Source organism: Rhea pennata, chromosome 10 (genome assembly GCF_028389875.1).
Source record: "Rhea pennata isolate bPtePen1 chromosome 10, bPtePen1.pri, whole genome shotgun sequence".
Classification (NCBI taxonomy): Eukaryota; Metazoa; Chordata; class Aves; order Rheiformes; family Rheidae; genus Rhea; species Rhea pennata.
In genome coordinates this window covers 3,579,993-3,597,740 of record NC_084672.1, presented here as the reverse complement: position 1 = coordinate 3,597,740, position 17,748 = coordinate 3,579,993, and the positions used below count along the sequence as shown (strand labels likewise).

Here is a 17,748-nt window from a genome sequence, read left to right as displayed (position 1 = left end):
ATAAGGCAAGTCCATTCTACAGGCAGCTTTTCATGACATGCCTCCTTGCCAAGATGATGTCACCTTAAAGAGAAACTTGCAAAAGGTTAAACTATGATTAGATATATCGCCGCGCCTCTGAGTGTAGCCTTGGCGAAGCCAACGCCGTGAAGATTTAAAGGGCTGGATAAGGGTGGTGCGTCCGCGCCAGCGATGCCTGATGTTGAGCGCTAAATCCTGGAGAACATCGAATGTGTGGGCTTGCACCCGCTCGCTGGGCCGTGGCTGAACAGGCACACGCTCTGGTTTGAGGCTTGCCTGCTCCTGGCTCGCAGCTTTTTCCCCAGGTTGTAGATGTAAGAACAAGGTCCGCGTCCTTCCCCGGGTAGCTGAGGGGTAAGGGCAGCGAGAAGCTAACCCAGCAGTTTTGCTCTGCCTTGTGTTACGCTCTATCGCTTTCTGCGGAGATAGAAGCAACCAAGTTATTCGTCTCTTGGGAGCATCCGTGCCACGCTCACTAGTGACTGCCAGGGCTTGCTTTTTCTCTCAAGCTACGCTTAAAAGCTTAAAAACTTCTCTATTTTGTTAGTAAATATCTCTGCAGACCTGTAAGCTATGGAAAAAAAAGGAAGTGAAAAGAAGGTATGAAGCTGGGGGTAGAGGTTGTGTTGCCCGGTCCTTGCGACGCTGGAAGGAATGGAGCAGCCTGCCAAGCTAAACTGCCTCGGGTTGGTTACAGGAGCCCGTCAGAAATATTTTAACAACATAATTATTTTAGCTTTATTTTAATAGCGGGTTTAAACTGGTTATTCAACTTGAAATGGTTTAAACCACAGCGCCTTGAATGTGCTGCTTGTAGGAAGGAGAAGACAGCGTAAAATGTTAATTGGTTTCGTCCAGGAGGGAGCGTGGACCTGACTTGCTGGAAGTCACGCTAGCAGCTCGCGCGTCCGCGTGCCGGCTCGCAGCGCTCGCCCCGAGCTCCCCGTCACGCGCCTGCGGGTGACGGGAGGTTTCAGGGAGCTGCTCCGCAGGGAGCGACGGGGCAGGCAGCGTTATCGGAGCGGCCGCCCCGCCGGCGCGCGCTGGGTCCTGAGCCCCCTCGCAGCAGCCGAAGCTCCGTTTCAGAATAAAGAGATTTTTACGTAATAAAATCAAAGACGATTCCGAGCTTAGCTGAGCCGATGAAGGGAAAAACCATGGGAAACCACAGAAAACCTGGGAACCATGAGAGTCCGGGCACAGGGCGAGTAAGCAATGAGGGGCTCCCGAAAACGGGCATCCTCCGCGGATTTGCACCTGGAATAAGATGTTTTCAGGGCATGTGTTTGAGTTGGTGAGCAGGGCTGGCTTGTTCCCAGGGGTCAGCGAAGGAGCATGGCTGGGGAGAGACCCATTCGGGAAGCCTTGACCCAGTCTCACAGACCTTGTCCTTACGTGGCCCGCGATGACATCAGGCCGATATTTTTTCAAGAATAGTAAAAATCGGTTAGTTTCTACAGATGAGCACAAAGGGGGTTCGTCCGGCACGTTGCTGTGCGTACCCCGGCACGCGATGGTCCTCGCTGGGGAGCGTTACGGATCTGCAGCACCTTCCTGGGCTCTGGGTCCGGAGATGCTGCCTGGGCCGTGGCGGGGTCCCGGCGGCAGAGGGCAAACGGGGACAGGCGCGGGAAGGGTATTTTTCTTTAAAAAAAAAAAAAAAAAAAAGGATGTGGATGCGGGCTTTTTATTTTTATTTTTTTTTAATGCAGTAACTGTTTTGAAAATGCTGAGAACTTGGCAAGGGTCGAAAGCGTAAGCATCCGAGGCATCCCCGCGGGTATTCTCTTCCGCTCCGCTCCGGCTGGGGAGGCGCGGGCGGCTGGGGACCTGCCCGGCTCGTGGGAAACGGCCCGCGCGACGCTCGGGGCTCGACGCCGGCGCCCCGGGAGCGCCCTCCCAGCCGCGCTTCTCCAAACGCCCCCGAAGAAAAGGCGCCCAGACCCCGGCGCCCGGCCTCGGAAACGGCGCCCCGGGCTGCTGCTCTGCCAGCTCAAAGCCCTTCTCGCCCGCGGGGCTCCTGGAGGCAAGAGGCCCGCGGCGCCGGGCCGGGGCCGCAGCTCGGCTGCGACGGTCCTGCGAGCTGCTCTCGCTTCCCGGCTCGGCGCCGTTGTCGGCGGGGTCGCGCGCTTGGACGCGTCCCAGCAAGACCAAGTCGGGACGGGACCCGACGGCGCGTCCCGGAGCAGGGCCCTTGCGTCTGCGCCGTGGGCTCCTTTTTATTATTATTATTTATTATTTTTTCCCCCAGGTTTCTCGGGCTCCAGCTTCGCTTTCGTGACTCCGAGAGCGCCCGCCCGGAGCGGATCGGCGCGCGTGCGCGCTGCCGCGGCCGGTTCCCGGGGGGGCTTCGGCCCCGTGTCCCGCCGGGGCGGGTGCAGCCCGCCCGTCCTGCCCTGCACCCCAGGGTGGGGGGTGGGGGGAGCCGCGCAGGACCGCGTCCCGCCGGCGCCCTCGTCCTTGGCAGCGGGCGCGCGGAGCTCCGCTCGCCGCGCTGCTCCCGATATAGCCCCGGGCGGCCTCGCCGGTGTCATGTTCTCCGGAGGCTGCTGACGTGCCCGGCGGGAGCCGCGGGAAGCGGTGATTTTTTTTTTTTTGGGGGGGGGGGGGGGAGGGTGCCGCGGTCTCCGCGGTCTCCGTCTGCCCCGCGCCTCCTCCCGGTGCCTCCCGCGCGGCCTGACTGCGACCCGTGCTGCCGCGTTGGTTGGGGACGAGCGCCCCGGGGAGCCGGGGGGCTCCGCGGGAAACGCCCTCGCGAGCAGCGCTCGCCCAACCGAGCTGCAGCTGCAGACGCGCGCGGCGGGCGGGAGCCAACTTTGACTTGTATTCCTCGTTACAAGGGACCCGATTAAATTTCCTTCAGAAGGAGACCTTGTTTAAAAGAAAAAAAAAAAAAAACACAGACTAAAACCCCAAAAAGCAATTAATGAAAAACTCGGGGCTTTTTTTAAAACTCGCCTTTTAATTCCAGGACAGAATGAATAGTTTCCTGTCCAAACGGAGAGCAAGTGGGTTGCTACGCGTCTTTGCAGGATAAATAAAAGCCACCTTCGCGTTTCTGCAAGCCCCACGAGCTCTCGGCTCGGCGGTCCCCGTGGGGCGCTCGGCCGAGCCGGGCTGGAGGAGCGGGGCAGGCGGGTGGGGAAGGCGATGCGGCCCGCGGGTAGCTCGCCCCGGCCGCGGAGCCGGGGGGCAGCGCTACGTCGCGACGTCGTGGTCGCGCCGGGGCAGCCGCAGGAGGAAGGTCTGAAGGGAGCCGCTCCTGGGGAAACCGGCCTTCTCCTTCTTGAACCTCCAGGTCTCCTCCTCCACGGAGTAGAGCAGGGTTAGCATCCTGTTGACGGTGTAGACCGTGTCGCCCTTGACCACGGCGGTGAAGAGGGCTCCTTTGCTGTTGACGAACTGCCCCGGCAGGGCGCTCCACTGGCGGGAGGTCAGGTTGAAGCAGTCTATGACGCACCGCAGGAAATCGTCCGAGGGCCCGTTCCGCATGACGTAGAGGTTGTCGCGGTGGGCCACCATGCAGTGCCCGTAGCTCTGGGGCCTCTTGAGGTCCGTGACGGGAAGCCACTCGTCTCTCTGCGTCTCGTACTCGTAGATGACGGTGGTGTCCAGCGGCTTCCACAGGCAGACGAAGATCTGCCCCAAGGCTTGGGTGCAGGGGGTAGCCGCGCTGGGCTGCGGCAGGTCGGAGACGAACGTCCAGGTGTTGGAGGACACGTCGTACTTCTCCACGGACTTCAGCGAGATCTTCTCGTACTCTCCCCCGATGGCGTAAAGGTAGCCCTCGTGGCCCACCAGCCTGACGTCGTAGCGGAGCTGGTGAGGGCTGGGGAACTCGCTCCAAGTGTTCGTGTCTGCATCGTAGCAGAAGCTGCTCTCCACCACCTGCTTGCTGGCTCCGTAGACGCCGCCCACGATATAGATCTTGTTACTCATCATCGCCATGCCGGCTAGGAACGTGCTGGCCGTCAGCGGTAGGCAAGACAGCGTCCTCCACGTGTTGCAGTCCTCATCCAGGTAGCAGATGGTTCTGGAGAGGTCCTCAAGGAACTCGAAGGTGGGAGTGTGGGCTCCCACGGCGACGAAGGTGCTGGGCAGCAGGGACTCCACGTAGTCCAGCAGCTCGGCGGAGAGGCAGTCCAGGTACTCCTCCAGCTCAGCGTAGCTGTCCCTGATGTAGAGGGCGGCGCTGTGGAAGAGGTCGAGGAGGCCGAATATGGCCGCGGCTTGGTACAGCAGGATGCAGTTGTCGGAGTTGATGGAATGGACCAGGTAGCTGGCCAAGGGCTTGGCCTGCAGGAAGGCGGCGCATTCGACAGCCCTGAAGTTCTCCTCGCTGCTGAGCACGGGCCTCTCGCCGGCCAGCACGCGCAGCATGACGAGGAAGCCCGCCGCGCTCAGGTCGTGGAGCTGCAGCTCCTCTTGCGTGCTCTCCCTCATGCCGGAGCGGAAGAGAGCGCGGAAATACTCGCTGCTCTCCACCAGCAGCGTCTTGTCCACCAAGAAGAGCTGCTCCTCCACTCGGATACGCACCCGGTCCGGGGCCGCCGGCCGGGCGCTCTCGTCCGGAGTCATCCTCCGGGCGTCCCGGGGCGCAGCCCGCGTCCTGCCTCTCCGACCCCGCGGCGTCCCCGCCGAGCTGCCCCGGCAAACGAGCAGCCGCCGACTCGTAACGCGAATACCTTCAGCTAAAGATAGCCGAGCCTCATGTGATCCGCGCCGCGGCCGGGGCGCTCCATGGCGCCCGCTCCGGCCGGCGCCCGGGGCCCTCGCGGGGCGCCGCTCCCCCCTCCTCCCCTCGGCCCGGCGCCGCCGGGGGGTCAGCGGGGCCGGCCCGGCTCCGGGCTGGGGACCCCACCGGGGACCGCGGCCGCGGGGGGCTCGGCGCGGCGCTGCCAGCCGCGGACGTTGCCGCGTGGTCGCACCTCAGCAATCCGCTCCACTGCGCGTTTCTCCTTTCCTCCCCCTTTTTATTTTCTCTTGGTTCTGCTTTTTGTTCCTCCTTCCTTTGCTATGACTGATTCAAATGTCACGGCAGCAGGGAACTGAGGCGAGGGCACAGCTCGTGCCGGGAAGCAAAGCGCTTGCCACCCCCGGCCTCCCTCCAGCACCGCAGCCAGAGCAGGGGAGTGGGGATGGCTGGAGCAGGGATGGCTGGAGCAGGGGAGTGGGGATGGCTGGAGCAGGGATGGCTGGAGCAGGGGAGTGGGGATGGCTGGAGCAGGGGTGGCCGGAGCAGGGATGGCTGGAGCAGGGGTGGCCGGAGCAGGGATGGCTGGAGCAGGGGAGTGGGGATGGCTGGAGCAGGGATGGCCGGAGCAGGGGTGGCTGGAGCAGGGGTGGCTGGAGCAGGGGAGTGGGGATGGCTGGAGCAGGGGTGGCCGGAGCAGGGGAGTGGGGATGGCTGGAGCAGGGATGGCTGGAGCAGGGATGGCTGGAGCAGGGGAGTGGGGATGGCTGGAGCAGGGATGGCCGGAGCAGGGGTGGCTGGAGCAGGGGTGGCTGGAGCAGGGATGGCTGGAGCAGGGGTGGCTGGAGCAAGGCTGGCTGGAGCAGGGATGGCTGGAGCAGGGATGGCTGGAGCAGGGGTGGCCGGAGCAGGGGAGTGGGGATGGCTGGAGCAGGGATGGCTGGAGCAAGGATGGCTGGAGCAGGGATGGCTGGAGCAGGGGTGGCCGGAGCAGGGGAGTGGGGATGGCTGGAGCAGGGATGGCTGGAGCAAGGATGGCTGGAGCAGGGATGGCTGGAGCAGGGGTGGCCGGAGCAGGGGAGTGGGGATGGCTGGAGCAGGGATGGCCGGAGCAGGGGTGGCTGGAGCAGGGATGGCTGGAGCAGGGGAGTGGGGATGGCAGGAGCAGGGATGGCCGGAGCAGGGGCAGCCGGAGCCGGGGAGTGGGGATGGCCGGAGCAGGGATGGCCGGAGCAGGGGCGGCCGGAGCAGGGGTCGCCCCCTCGCCGGCAGCTTTGCCTGCCACTGCAGCCCTCCGGCGCCAGCCCGATCAAGCTCGTGCGCAGGTGTTTCTACCCCCCCCCCCCCCCCCAGCTTTGCTTTCCCTGCTGTGACTTCTCCACCCGGACACCTGCCAAGGACGAGGGCTTAAGGAAAAAAAGAAAAAAACGGATAAAAAAAGAAGACGCTGAGCTCTGTGCCGGATCGAGCCTGAAGCGCGCTCGGCCCGTTTCCGAAGGAGCGAGCCCGGCTGCCCGGCGTGCAGCTGGCAACGGGGGCGGCAGCGCCGTTCGGACCGCGCTTCCCCCGCGGGCCGCCCCGGGGGCAGAGCCCCCGCCGCGGGGGAGCCCCGATGCTGCGGGGATGGGCGCGGCGGCGGCGGCAGCTTCCTTACAAGGCGTTTGGCGGCGGCCGCGGCGCCTCCTTCCGCCCCGCCCCGCCCGGCGCGGCTCGGCTCGGCGCGGCTCGGCTCGGCGCGGCCGGGGGGCGCCTGGCCGGGAGCGGCGGCGGGGCGGGGGGCGGGAGGCGGCTCCGCCCGCCGCTCCCAGCCCGCGCCGCTCTCCGCCATGGCCTCGGTGTTCGGCAGGGCCCGCGGCGGCGAGCGGCAGCCGCCCGGCGCCCTCGCCGAGTGCCGCCTGGCGCTGCTGGGCTGCCGCGGCGCCGGCAAGTCAGGTGAGCGGCGCGGCCGGGCCGGGGCAGCGCCGAGCGCCGGGAGCGGCCCCGCGGCGGGGGCTCCTGCGCGCCGGGGAGGAGGAGGAGGAGGAGGAGGAGGAGGAGGAACTGCCCCTGGACGTGGCTGCCTCCAGCCGGGTGTCGCCTCTCCCGGCAGGTCATCTCAGCCCTCCGGCTCCGGGGGCACCGGCGCAGCGCTTGTGCTTGCTCGTGTTGCGCGCGGGGGGCCGGGCGCGAGGGGCCGCGCGGCGCGTGGGGCGCTCGCGGTGCGCGCGGGGGGCCGGGCGCGAGGGGCCGCGCCGCGCGTGGGGCGCTCGCGGTGCGCGCGGGGGGCCGGGCGCGAGGGGCCGCGCCGGGCGTGGGGCGCTCGCGGTGCGCGCGGGGGCCGGGCGCGAGGGGCCGCGCCGCGCGCCGACGGCGGGTTCTCGCTGCTGCAGCACCGCTGCCGCGGCCGGACGGTGCGGGTTTTCCCGTGGGAGCGGCCGAACCCGGAGCAGGCGCGGCGGCGCGGGACGGCCTCGCGGGGTGCCGCGTTCAGGCTGCGGGGCTCGTTGGCACCAATCCGTCTCCGTAAACAACGGAGAGGAAAACACAGCTACTGCGCTTTGGGAGCCTCTAAGAATGACCCCGAGCCGCTTTTCTCGTGCAAAGCAAACAAATCGGGCCTCTGGCGCGCAGTCCTTAGGGGAAGCGAGCGGGGCCGTGGAAAGCAGCGTTTCTGCTGGAAAATTCCCGTCCGCTCCGCAGGGGAGCGGAGCGCGACCTTCCCCTTGGGAGCGGGGCCGTGCCGGGCTGCAGCGAGCCCCTGGGGGGGGACACCCGGGGGTGCGGATACAAGGTGGCCGGAGCCGTGATCCAGCTCTTCTTTGCAGCGCTAACGGTGAAGTTCCTCACCAAGAGGTTCATCAGCGAATACGACCCGAACCTGGGTAAGATATTTTGGGAGGGGGAGCTCATTTCTCCTGATTCCTCCTCCGCGCGACTCCCGTCCCCCGCGTTTCCCACGAATACGGCATTTCAGGGAAAAAAAACAAAAAAAACCCAAAACCCAAATCCCTGCTACTCGAAAAACAGAAGGCGGGATGGAAAACATGAACGGAGCTGACCCAAAGCAGCCTGCGAACCCGGCGACCGAACCGGGCGCTCGCTCCGCGGCAGCCCCGCGGCCCGCGCTCGGCCGCTTGTCGCCGCTGGAGGTTTCGGGCGTGTTTTTTTTTTTTTTTCTTTTTTTTTTTTCCTCATTTGGGCTTCGTTTGAGTAATTAATAACTCTTTTCCTGGGTCTAATTCCAGTACACGGCACGGCGCTGTCAGTGATTTATCGGGAACGTTAGCGCGATATGGAGCCTGTCCAGGAACGGGCTGCAGCCCCCTAATAACTCAGCGACTTGTGCTCCTAAAAATAAAAATAAAGGAGAAATCCTTTCCTCCGACCTCGTTTGGGAAGGAGGTTGCAAACTGCTCTCAAATTCACAGCTAAGGACGTAGCTGCGGGCGGACGGAGCCCTCCCCGTCCTCCCTCGCTCCTAAAGAAAGCGGTCGCTACTTTTGCCTGATTTATCAAAAAATAGCCCCAGGGCGTTGGGTCCCCCAGAGGAACCGGGCTCTCGCGCGGCGCGGGGGCAGCAGCCTCGAGGCTTTTCCCCGGGGGCTTTTTCTTCCCCCTCCCCTCTTTTTTCCCCCCCGGGGGTGGAAAAGCCCTAAAGCAGCGGGGGCTTCGCTTCTGCTCGCAGAGGACACGTACGCGTCGGAGGAGCTGGTGGACCAGCAGCCCGTGCTGCTGAAGGTGATGGACACCGCCGATGAGGTGAGCAGACGCCCCGTGCGACGAAATCCGCCCTTAAGCCCTGGGGTTGGGGCTGGTGGCGGCGCGCGGGGCTGAGCGCCGCTCTCGTCCCGCCCAGGACGGTCCCGTGAACTGCGAGCGCTACCTGCGCTGGGCCAGCGCCTTCCTGGTGGTCTACAGCATCGAGGACAAGCGGAGCTTCGCCGGCTGCCGCCGCTACCTCGACGTCCTCGCCGCCCACGCCGGGGGCTGCCCGCGCGCCCGCCCCGTCCTCCTGCTGGGCAACAAGCTCGACATGGAGCCCTACAGGTAGCGGCCGGGCTGCGTTTTGGGGTGATTTCCGCCCGTTCGGCGTGGGCGCGCCGGGAAATCGGCGCTGCGAGAACCAACCGAGCCTTCTTCTCGCCAGGCAGGTGACCAAAGCGGAAGGGCTGGCGCTGGCGGCCGCCTTCGGCTGCCTCTTCTTCGAGGTGTCGGCGTGCCTGGGCTTCGAGGCGGTGCGGCACGTCTTCCACGAGGCCGTGCGGGAGGTGCGGCGGGCGGCCCGGCGCCGCCGGCCCCCCGGCCCGCTCTCGGTGGCCGAGGAGCTCCCCTGCCCGCCGCCCGGCCCGCCGGCCCCCCGGCCCGGCCCCGACGCCTGCGCCTTCGGCACCCTCTCCACCGTCAGCTACAAGGAGATCCCCTCCGTGGCCCGGGCCAAGCTGGTCACCGTGAAGTCCTCGCGGGCTCAGAGCAAGAGGAAAGCGCCCACCTTGACCTTGCTGAAGGGCTTCAAGATATTTTAAGGACGCGGCGGGGGGGGGGGGGGGACCGGCACGGGCGGCGATGCGCCCCGGGGGCCGCTGGCACGGCGGCGCGCGGTCCCCGCTGCTGCCGCTCGCAGCCGCCCGCACGTTGTCCCCCCCCCATTCCCCAGCTGAGCGTCGCCCCCGGAGGTCGCGCGCTCTCCGGCCACGTCGCCTGGGGTCTTTCCCAACCCCCTCGGCTTTTCGGGATTTGCCGCCCGGCGGATGCCGGCAGCGGGCTCGGAGGCTCGCGGCGCGGCGCGGCTCGGCAAGGGGCCGAGAGCCACCGGCACGGAAGGGGATGGCGCAGGCGGATTTTCCCGGGTCCGGGAGCAGCCGGAGCGGAGCGGCGTTCCCGCGGAGGGCCGGGCGGCCGGGGCTCGTCCCGGAGCCCCTCCGGGCTCTGGCCGCCGCTGCACGCCGGGCAGGGCGTGCGCGGGCTCCAGGCTGCCGCGGGGAGATGGATGTCTCCAGGTCTGATTAATGATTACTTTACCCTCAAGCTATACGTGTAATGCGTCTCACAGGTCAACTGATGGAACAATAAGTAGGAGGAAGTTTTTTTTTTTTTTTTTTTTTTTTTTATCTGAATAAGAAAGTTGCAAGTATTATTACAGCTGACTAAAGGCATCAAATGCCCTAAAACTGCCTTGAAATAGGTCATATCTGGCTTTTAAGCAACTTTTTACACTGCCATATTCCTGTTTAAAGACTTCACAAAGAGAAATGCTTCGCTGGCAAGGGCACATGCTTAAAAACCTTTGCTTAAAAGACCAAGATATTTTCAAAATGTCTTAAGTTAATTCATGGCATTTCCACGTGGCCTGTACAGGGTGTGATGTAAAGCCTCGTGCAGAGCGCGGGGTACCACGGCCAGGCAACGAACGGGGCCGGGGCCAAGCGTTCTGCATTTGATTTCCTTTGCTGTATCGGGTTGAATGTTCTGCTTCTCTCTGGGGCTGCTCTTATCTGCGGAGTGAAATATCCGTGAGCGCGTGTATATATGTACATATATACATATATATTTATATATGTGACCTTACTGATATATAGGAAGGCAAGATGTGATTTCAATCACCCACTTTGGAAAATATTTTAATAAAGACAACTTTTTGGAAAGAACAAGAGCTCCTCTGCGTTAGCGTCGCTATCCCGCCAGCGCGTTCCTCGGCCGACCGCGGCGAAAGCCTCCCGCCTCCCCGCTCCGCCTGGGCTCCCTCGGTGTTCTCGCCGGGGGCGCGGGCGGGCGGCACCTGCGAGAGGGCGGCGCGGAGCCAGCGCGGGGCAGCGCCCGGGAGCAGCGGGGCTGGAGCTGCAGCCAGGACCCGGGGGGGCGGTTTGTCCTGCAGTCCAGAGTCACTTCTGCCGTGCGGCCCTGCTGCTTCCTTTGCCGTTTCCCAGGGTAAAACTGCATTTTTAAATGTTCTGACGTTCAGTCGCCAGCAATTGACTTCCTGATACGTTCCTTCAGGGTCTAAGTGGTTTGACTTCAGCCGCTGTTACAAGGCCTCCTCCGATCCCTCTGAGTAGAGGGTAGTGACGGTCCCGTCCTTCCACTGAACCAGCACCTCTCCCGGCGCCTCCTCCTTCGGCAGCAGCTCCTGCTTCTGCGGGTCAGCGTGGCTGTACTGCACGGGCATCAGGGCTTGCTTGGCTTCCAGCTCGGCTTGCTCCACGGCTTGCACCGCTTGCGCATACATCTTCCTTTTCCTGCAGGGGACGAATAAAAAGGGGATGAGGAGTGCAGCAGCAGGCCTAGCCCACGTTGTGGGGCAGGGGACCCGCAGGGGCAGAGGCAGGGTCGCCTCTGCCCCTCTTGCCGTGGGGCCCGCACTGCTCCCTGAGCACTACCAGATCCCTGGAGGGCTTTTGCATCTCCAGCTGTTTGCTCATGCGTGTTCGTAAGAGCTTCGAGGCCCCTGTACTGATGGGAAAGCACCTCGCCGTACACCCGTCTGACGGCGTTTCCTCTCAGCGTCCCTCCTGGGTTGGCCAGTCCTGCTGTCGCCACTCTAGAGGTGACAACGCGGAGCCCAGAGAGGGGGAGCGGCTGGTCCCGAGCGACGCACGAGGTCTGCAGGGCACCGGGGAGCTAGGCGAGCTCTTACAAACAGGGAGGCTTCAACGGGACTTTGTCTTTGCTCCTCTCCCCACCCCGCAGCGCCTGTTTCTGCCCCCGCGTCTCAGCGTGCCACCCTCATGGCTGCGCGCCCGCCCGGTCGGGGGGTCTCGATGTGCCAGCTCACCCAGAGGACCCGACGTTCTCCAGCCTCACCTGTTCTGCACGATGTTCCTGGCCAGGAAGAAAAGACCCAGAAGCAGGACCACGAAGGAAAAGGCAAGGATGGTGTAACTCCACGTCGACGCTGCGGGAAAGCATCGACACGGGGCGTCGGTGTGCGCAGAGCAGCGAGGCCAGCAGAGCCCAGGCAGGTGTTTTCTGGGGAGCCTGGTGCTCACACTGCTATGGCTGCGCTGCCAGTTGAGGGCAGAGCTGCTGGTGTCCAGCTCTGCATCCAGAGCAGAGCCCCTAGGTCATGTTTTTGGGGATAACCTCAGGTAACTCTCCCTCCCTGGCAGGAGACTCATACAGTTGATTTTTGCCTCTCCCAGTCCTCCCACCTTGGAGTCCCTATTTCTCCTTTTCAACCCTGACCACAGTCTGAGGGTGGTGCTGGAGGGTGGGTGCAGGGCCGAGAGCTGCAGCATCTCTCCACGGGTGCTGCTGGAAGGGCCTTTCCTTCCTGCAGCCTTTCTGCTCCCCCCTTCTGCGCTCAGGCAGGTGGTGCACAGCACGGATGGCAGTGGCTGCTCCATCCTTGATTTCTGTGGCTTTGAAGTTTATCCTGGAGAGCTTGATGAGCTCATATTGATCTGCTCCCTCTACCCTGCCAAAATCACTGGTGATCCCCGACCTTTGCTCTCTTGTCAGAACATCCCTAGAGAGCGGATGAACTCCTCTTCAGGAGAAGACTGTGTCTCTGCAGAGCCTCACTCCTGTCTTTGCTCGGGGCCTGCTTTTTCTGGAGGTAAGAGCGAGGGTACATACAACCAATTCTGCCTAAGGACAAGTCCGTTAGACAAGTGGGTTCACAACCCAGGACTGTATATCTCTATTTCGACTCTCAACCCAGGAACATCAATGGGACTTACGGTCTTCTCTGCGGAAGAACCACAGCAGCTCCTCCAACTGCCCTGGAGCCAAACCCAGTGCGAGGGTGATGTTGCCTGCTGTAGGCTCATACATGCTTGTGCTAGCAAGGGCTGTGGGGAGGTACCGGTCACGCTCTGGCTTGGCTGTGGAGGAGAAGAGAAAGAGGTAGTGGATTTCCACTGCAATTCTTCAAGATAAAAACGTCCTCCTCCTTGTTTCCTGGGGCCACCCGTTGCACCTCTCCCAGCAGGCAGAGTGAAGCTCTCCGGACACAGCCTTATCTTACCAGTAAGGAGTGGAGAGTGTTTCTGGATCTGTTTATGGTGGGGCACCCAGGACTGGGAAGGCCCCAGGACACTGCCTGTGCCTTTCCTTGTCCCCCATGCCCACCGTGGTGGGCAGCACTTACCTGCTTTCTCCTCACACACGCTCCTCTCCGCAGCCCCTTGCCACTGCGCCTTGGGGCCTCTCCCTTCGGCGAGGCCGACTCCTCTCCTGCTTGCCACCAGGTAGCCCTGGCTGCTGCCCAGGGGAGAGAGCAGCAAATTTGAGCAGTCCCAGCTCGTGCGGCTTGTGCTGTCGCAGACACTGGTCTGCACTCTGCTGGCCTCCACCACGGAGAGGCATTTCAGCGTGCCGAGATTCACCAAAGCATCACCTTGCCAAGACCAATCTTGGAAAGCTGAGGCTGGATTACAGCCTTCCAGCAGTAAATTCCCATCCACTGGGCTGGCTTGTAAACACAGCTTGACTTTAGCATTTTTCATCAGAAAAGTGTCAGTGTCTGCAAAGAAACCAGAATATAAGTGTGGCCGCTCCATAGGCACGGGGCGTTTCCGTACCTCAGCCCTGCACCGCCTGGCCCATGCTTAGCCCCTTCCTGCCATTCCTGGGTGGGAGAAGGCTGCTCTCCAGGGCTGGTCCAAGAAGCAGAGGAGGTTCAGCCACTTTGGTGATTCTCCTCTGTTTCTTGTAGGCTACTTCTTGGCCTCCGTGGGTAGAGGTATCCTTGTAAGTCAAAACACCCTGACCTCCTGCTCCAGCTGGATAAACTACGAACTGCCTCTGTTTCAGGGGAATTGGAGAGGGAAGAGTTTGGGGTTCGGGTCTTTGCTGTTTGCCCTCACTGCCCTGGGTGGGTGCAGAGTCCCTGTGTAATGCTGAATTAGATGATCCTCGGTTTAAAAAAGTCAAACCTCTGGGACACCCAGCTGTCTTCCTTGATGCCAGAGAGGCCACAACAGCGTTGGGAGCATTGCCTTGGGGTGCAACCTCCCCATGGTGAAGCCAGGCTACTGCTGGAACATTCTGAGGAGAGTGGGCCCATGCCTTGGAGAGGACACAACCAGATTTCAAGCGAGTTAGAGGTCCAGGTATGCATGCTATTGCAATAATACTCCTCTCAGTGTGTATGTGTGCACTCAGACGGGTGTTTGCCCTCAGCCACTGAGGCATTCACAGAGTCATTCACCGATGCTGGAAACTCATGTTTGACTAGCTCCTACAAACATGCCCAGCAGCCAATTTCTTGTTGTAATCCCTGCCGAGCCTGCAGTGGGTACACGTTTGTGAGCAGGCACAGTCTGAGCACGTGTGACCTACTTCACCCACACTGTAATCCTCTGAGCCCAGACCCTACCTTGCACCAGGAAAAATGGGATAATCCAGAATAACTTCATATTTGAATGTGCAGCTGGGATAGATCACGCCTTCACCTGTGCTTCTTCAGTATGCAGAAGCCTGGGAAAGAGAAAGAGCCAGGAGGTGAGGAGCAGCCTCCCCGTGCCCTGTGCCGGAGCCCTGTGCAGAGAAGGGACCCGATGCCGCTGTGAAGTTACAGCTCCTGTTTTGCTCTGCGGATGTGTGGCTGCAGGGCTGGGACGGCAAGCGGACACGATCGACTCAGGGAGCGCCAGAGGCCACAGCTGTGCGGGTTCGGCGCAGAGGCTGCTGTCTGGGAACCCCGCGCAGATGTGAAGCCTGCATGTGCAAGAGCTGCTCTCTGAGCTGCTGCCAATGTCTGCGGAAGGTCCTCCCCGGGACTGTCTTGCTCTGTTGCCTAGAGCCAGCCCCTTTCCAACTAATCTTTTGCTTTCCTCATTGCTCCCCTGCCACTGTCCCCAGACAATGGAGATTTCTGGGGACAGCGACTGTCTGCTGCCAGCCTCTGGGTGGCAGAACAAGGGTGTGGAGATGAGGGAGTGGAGGGCTCAGCTTCAGGAGGAGGACTAGCTGGGTTGCCACAGAGGCAAAGGTATCTCCCATCCCTTAAGGAAGCAGATAGCACCTCCCTGACCTTTAGTCCCTCATTTGTCGGTGGCATTAGTCCAGCTTTTATAGCTGCTGGGCCCATCTCAGTTCTCCAGCTTCTCCAGAGACCTGGTCTGAGTAGAGGATGCCCCAGTGTCCCTATTCCTGCCCCCGCCAGCCTGTGCAGCTCTCCCAGTCTGGTGGCAGGCAAAGCCAAGTGAACTTGGTGGTTATACCCACCCTGTCCATAAAGGCATAGCTTGAGCATAGGTCTGCCCCTCTTCAGCACCTGGCCTTCTCCACATGGCCACCCAGCCAGCTCGCACCTGAGCTGAGCTGCTTGCGGGCACAACGGGCTGGAATGAGGGCTCGCAGAGTGGGCTAAGAAATAATACGGATGCCACCAGGAGATGACTAACGGCTGCCGAGGGAAAGAATGACATTAACAGCAGGGCTAATGGTCTACTGTGAGCCAGCTTGAGACCACAAGGCTCGCTCTACCCGGGCCACCGATCAACCACGAGACAGCAACGATGCTGCCTCTGCGCACGAGCATCCTCTGAGCTGTCACTCACCAGTAGGTGAATGACACCACGGCACATGCGTGTCCCTCAGCTATGCCGGCCCCACACACGAGCAATTATTACAAGCTGACTTACGCTGCTGCGACTGAAACTCTTATTTGCCTTCATCCATAGTAGTATGTCCTGGCACAGTTTGAAATGTTTCCCGGGAAATCGCACTGGAGCATGTCCCACTGTGCTGGGTGTGTCAGCAATGCTCCCGCTGACTCCTCAGCGAAGCATTTGTCCTATCGGTTATAGACCTAATGATTACTACTGTTTCCCCCCCTTCCCACACATCATTGATCTCAATGTCTTCACAATTCAAAGGTCACATTTTATAGCCAGTCGGGAGTGCAGGCTGGTTGCCTGCTGCCAGAAAGCTGCCTGCTAGCAACGCTCATGAGGACTCTGGAATATCCCGCGTGCTGCACCTTGGCTCCGTATTTCAGAGAATATGGGTAAAGTTGTTCCCTGCAGTTAAATATACCAATTACCATACAGTCCAAGTAAGCCTTAACTATGCGCTCAGGTCACTCCCCAGAAAGGAGGAAATAAAGTGCTGGTGCCAAGAAAATCAACTTACAAGTCTGCTGCACCCTAATAAGTGCCACATGAGCATGTTAAATCTTGCTGTGCAAGACTTTGGTCCAATCATTTGCTTGAATAGGAATATTTGACATGCATATTGCTTATTTTCTCCTAAGGTGTTTCATAACCTGTGAGCCACTTCCTGACATCTACACTTAAGATAAGCTGCCATGCACAGCAGGGATGCTAGAAGGTTGTTTAAAGTATTTCACTACTTCCTAAAGTTTTTAGTACCCCCAAATCTCCCCCACAGATTGGATGCTGGAACCGCTAAGATACAGTAAGGTAGTAGAAGGAATATTTTATCTTGTATTAACAGCAAATGTAGGTAAAAGACATTAGAAGAAATCCCTGCTATTGTAAGGATCTTCTGTGTCTGCATCAAACTGACCAAACTTGTCTCATTCATCAAAGCTATAAAATCAACTGCTGAGAGCCTGCACACTCCCTCTAGCCTCCGTGTGTGAAGGATCTGGATCTGCGGGATCCAGTGCATTGCCAGCACCACCAGTTTCCCCAGTAAGAGCTGGTAACAGTGAGCCCTGCAGCCATGCTGGGCACGCTCCGGAGAGTTTGATTCTTCCAGTCTGAAAGAGAGATTTTAAACTCCTCTCCTTTAGCTGCTCCATCTTCCCCATCTCACTTGGGCGAGCACTGCTCTGCCAAGCAAGGTGGGAGAGTGCGGTGACATCTGCTCCGTTGCTTCCCCTGTCAGCATGTCTCCTCCATCACCAGGGCTGCCACTAGACAGAGAAGAGCCTTCAGAACAGCATCGTAGGCACCTCCGAGCTGTGTACGTTGGTCTCTGAGCCCTCTGAAGGCACCTCAGGCTCTTCTGAGGTTGCTTCACAACTTGAGTACTGGAGTAAGAGCAAGCTTATCCATTTTAAGCTTGTATGGAAGGAGGTGGAAAAAACAAATAGGCCAGCATCTCTCAAGGAGATGTTTTGCCCACATTATTTTGAGTTTATTTTGACACATGAACAATTTTGTAGTTTTTTTTCTTTCTGTATATGGAATTTCTGAATCAAAAGCTTCAAAATTTGCATACTGTGTACCTCAGGGACAAAGAATCACTTGCTAATGCTGTTCCAAATCCTCTTGTTGAACACTAGAATCTGTGGACTTTGGTGGCCTCCCATGAAATATTAATAAAATATGGAAAAATGGTAATGTGACCATTGCTGTTGGCCATTGATCCCAGCACTGAAGGAAGTAATCACTCCTCGTGATGGAATTCCTTGGAGAAATGAACTCATGGCACGCAGAGGGCAATGCTGTGGGGTCAATGCCCTGGATGCTGGTGTAACCCCATGAGGACTTGGGCTGCGAAGGACATGTACACTCCTGGCTGTGTGTGAGCTCTTTGCAGCCAGGAACTGTGCAACTACCATGTACTTTTTAGGTTAATTTTTATTAGGTTTAATACTCTAGGTTGTTTACCAAGCCAGATGTTGTCCTCACTCTGCAGATAGAAAGTCTGAGAGCCTTCCTATATTGATGTAAGTAAAGATACAAACAAGATGGTCTTCTGGAAAGACTATCAAAATACAGTCTATGGTAAGATGCTAAAGTCTCCTAGTCTCCCTTCTCATGCTCGTTACACAGCATGAGACAATGTGCTTACAGTGTCCAAGTCTTTCCAAAATAGTCTCTTGTTGCCATCCAGACTCTCTGTCTGCTAGTTATCTTATCTTAATTGATCTTGTTAAAATGTGTAAGTTATTCCAAATATATTGTGAAGTGGGATGCCCTGTCTTTGGCATTCATACAGGATATGCAATGTAACTCCATGGAGACAGAAGTGGATGGCTTTGTATCCAAACAAAGGTACTTTGTGGACTAAGTTCAATTGAAGAATACAAGAAAAGCATTTAATATTTAAAATGTTAAAACAAGAGGGCAGTCCATACTATGTTTTAACCTTTGTTAAGTCAAAAGTTAAAGAATAAGTTATATTAAATGTTTTCCTTT

General features: G+C 59.7%; 2 protein-coding genes across 2 annotated transcripts; one reads left to right on the top strand and one right to left on the bottom strand.

The window, feature by feature from the left end:
- Positions 1-2,969: 2,969 nt before the first annotated feature.
- On the bottom strand, positions 2,970-4,630 carry KBTBD13 (kelch repeat and BTB domain containing 13). The gene has a single exon (XM_062583844.1). The coding sequence runs from the start codon at positions 4,597-4,599 to the stop codon at positions 3,220-3,222; it is 1,380 nt and encodes a 459-aa protein (XP_062439828.1). The 5' UTR covers positions 4,600-4,630; the 3' UTR covers positions 2,970-3,219.
- Positions 4,631-6,511: 1,881 nt separating this feature from the next.
- Positions 6,512-10,341, top strand: RASL12 (RAS like family 12). Its single transcript, XM_062583572.1, has 5 exons — positions 6,512-6,646; positions 7,519-7,575; positions 8,379-8,452; positions 8,550-8,740; positions 8,841-10,341. The coding sequence occupies exons 1-5, from the start codon at positions 6,541-6,543 to the stop codon at positions 9,214-9,216; spliced, it is 804 nt and encodes a 267-aa protein (XP_062439556.1). The 5' UTR covers positions 6,512-6,540; the 3' UTR covers positions 9,217-10,341.
- Positions 10,342-17,748: the final 7,407 nt, after the last annotated feature.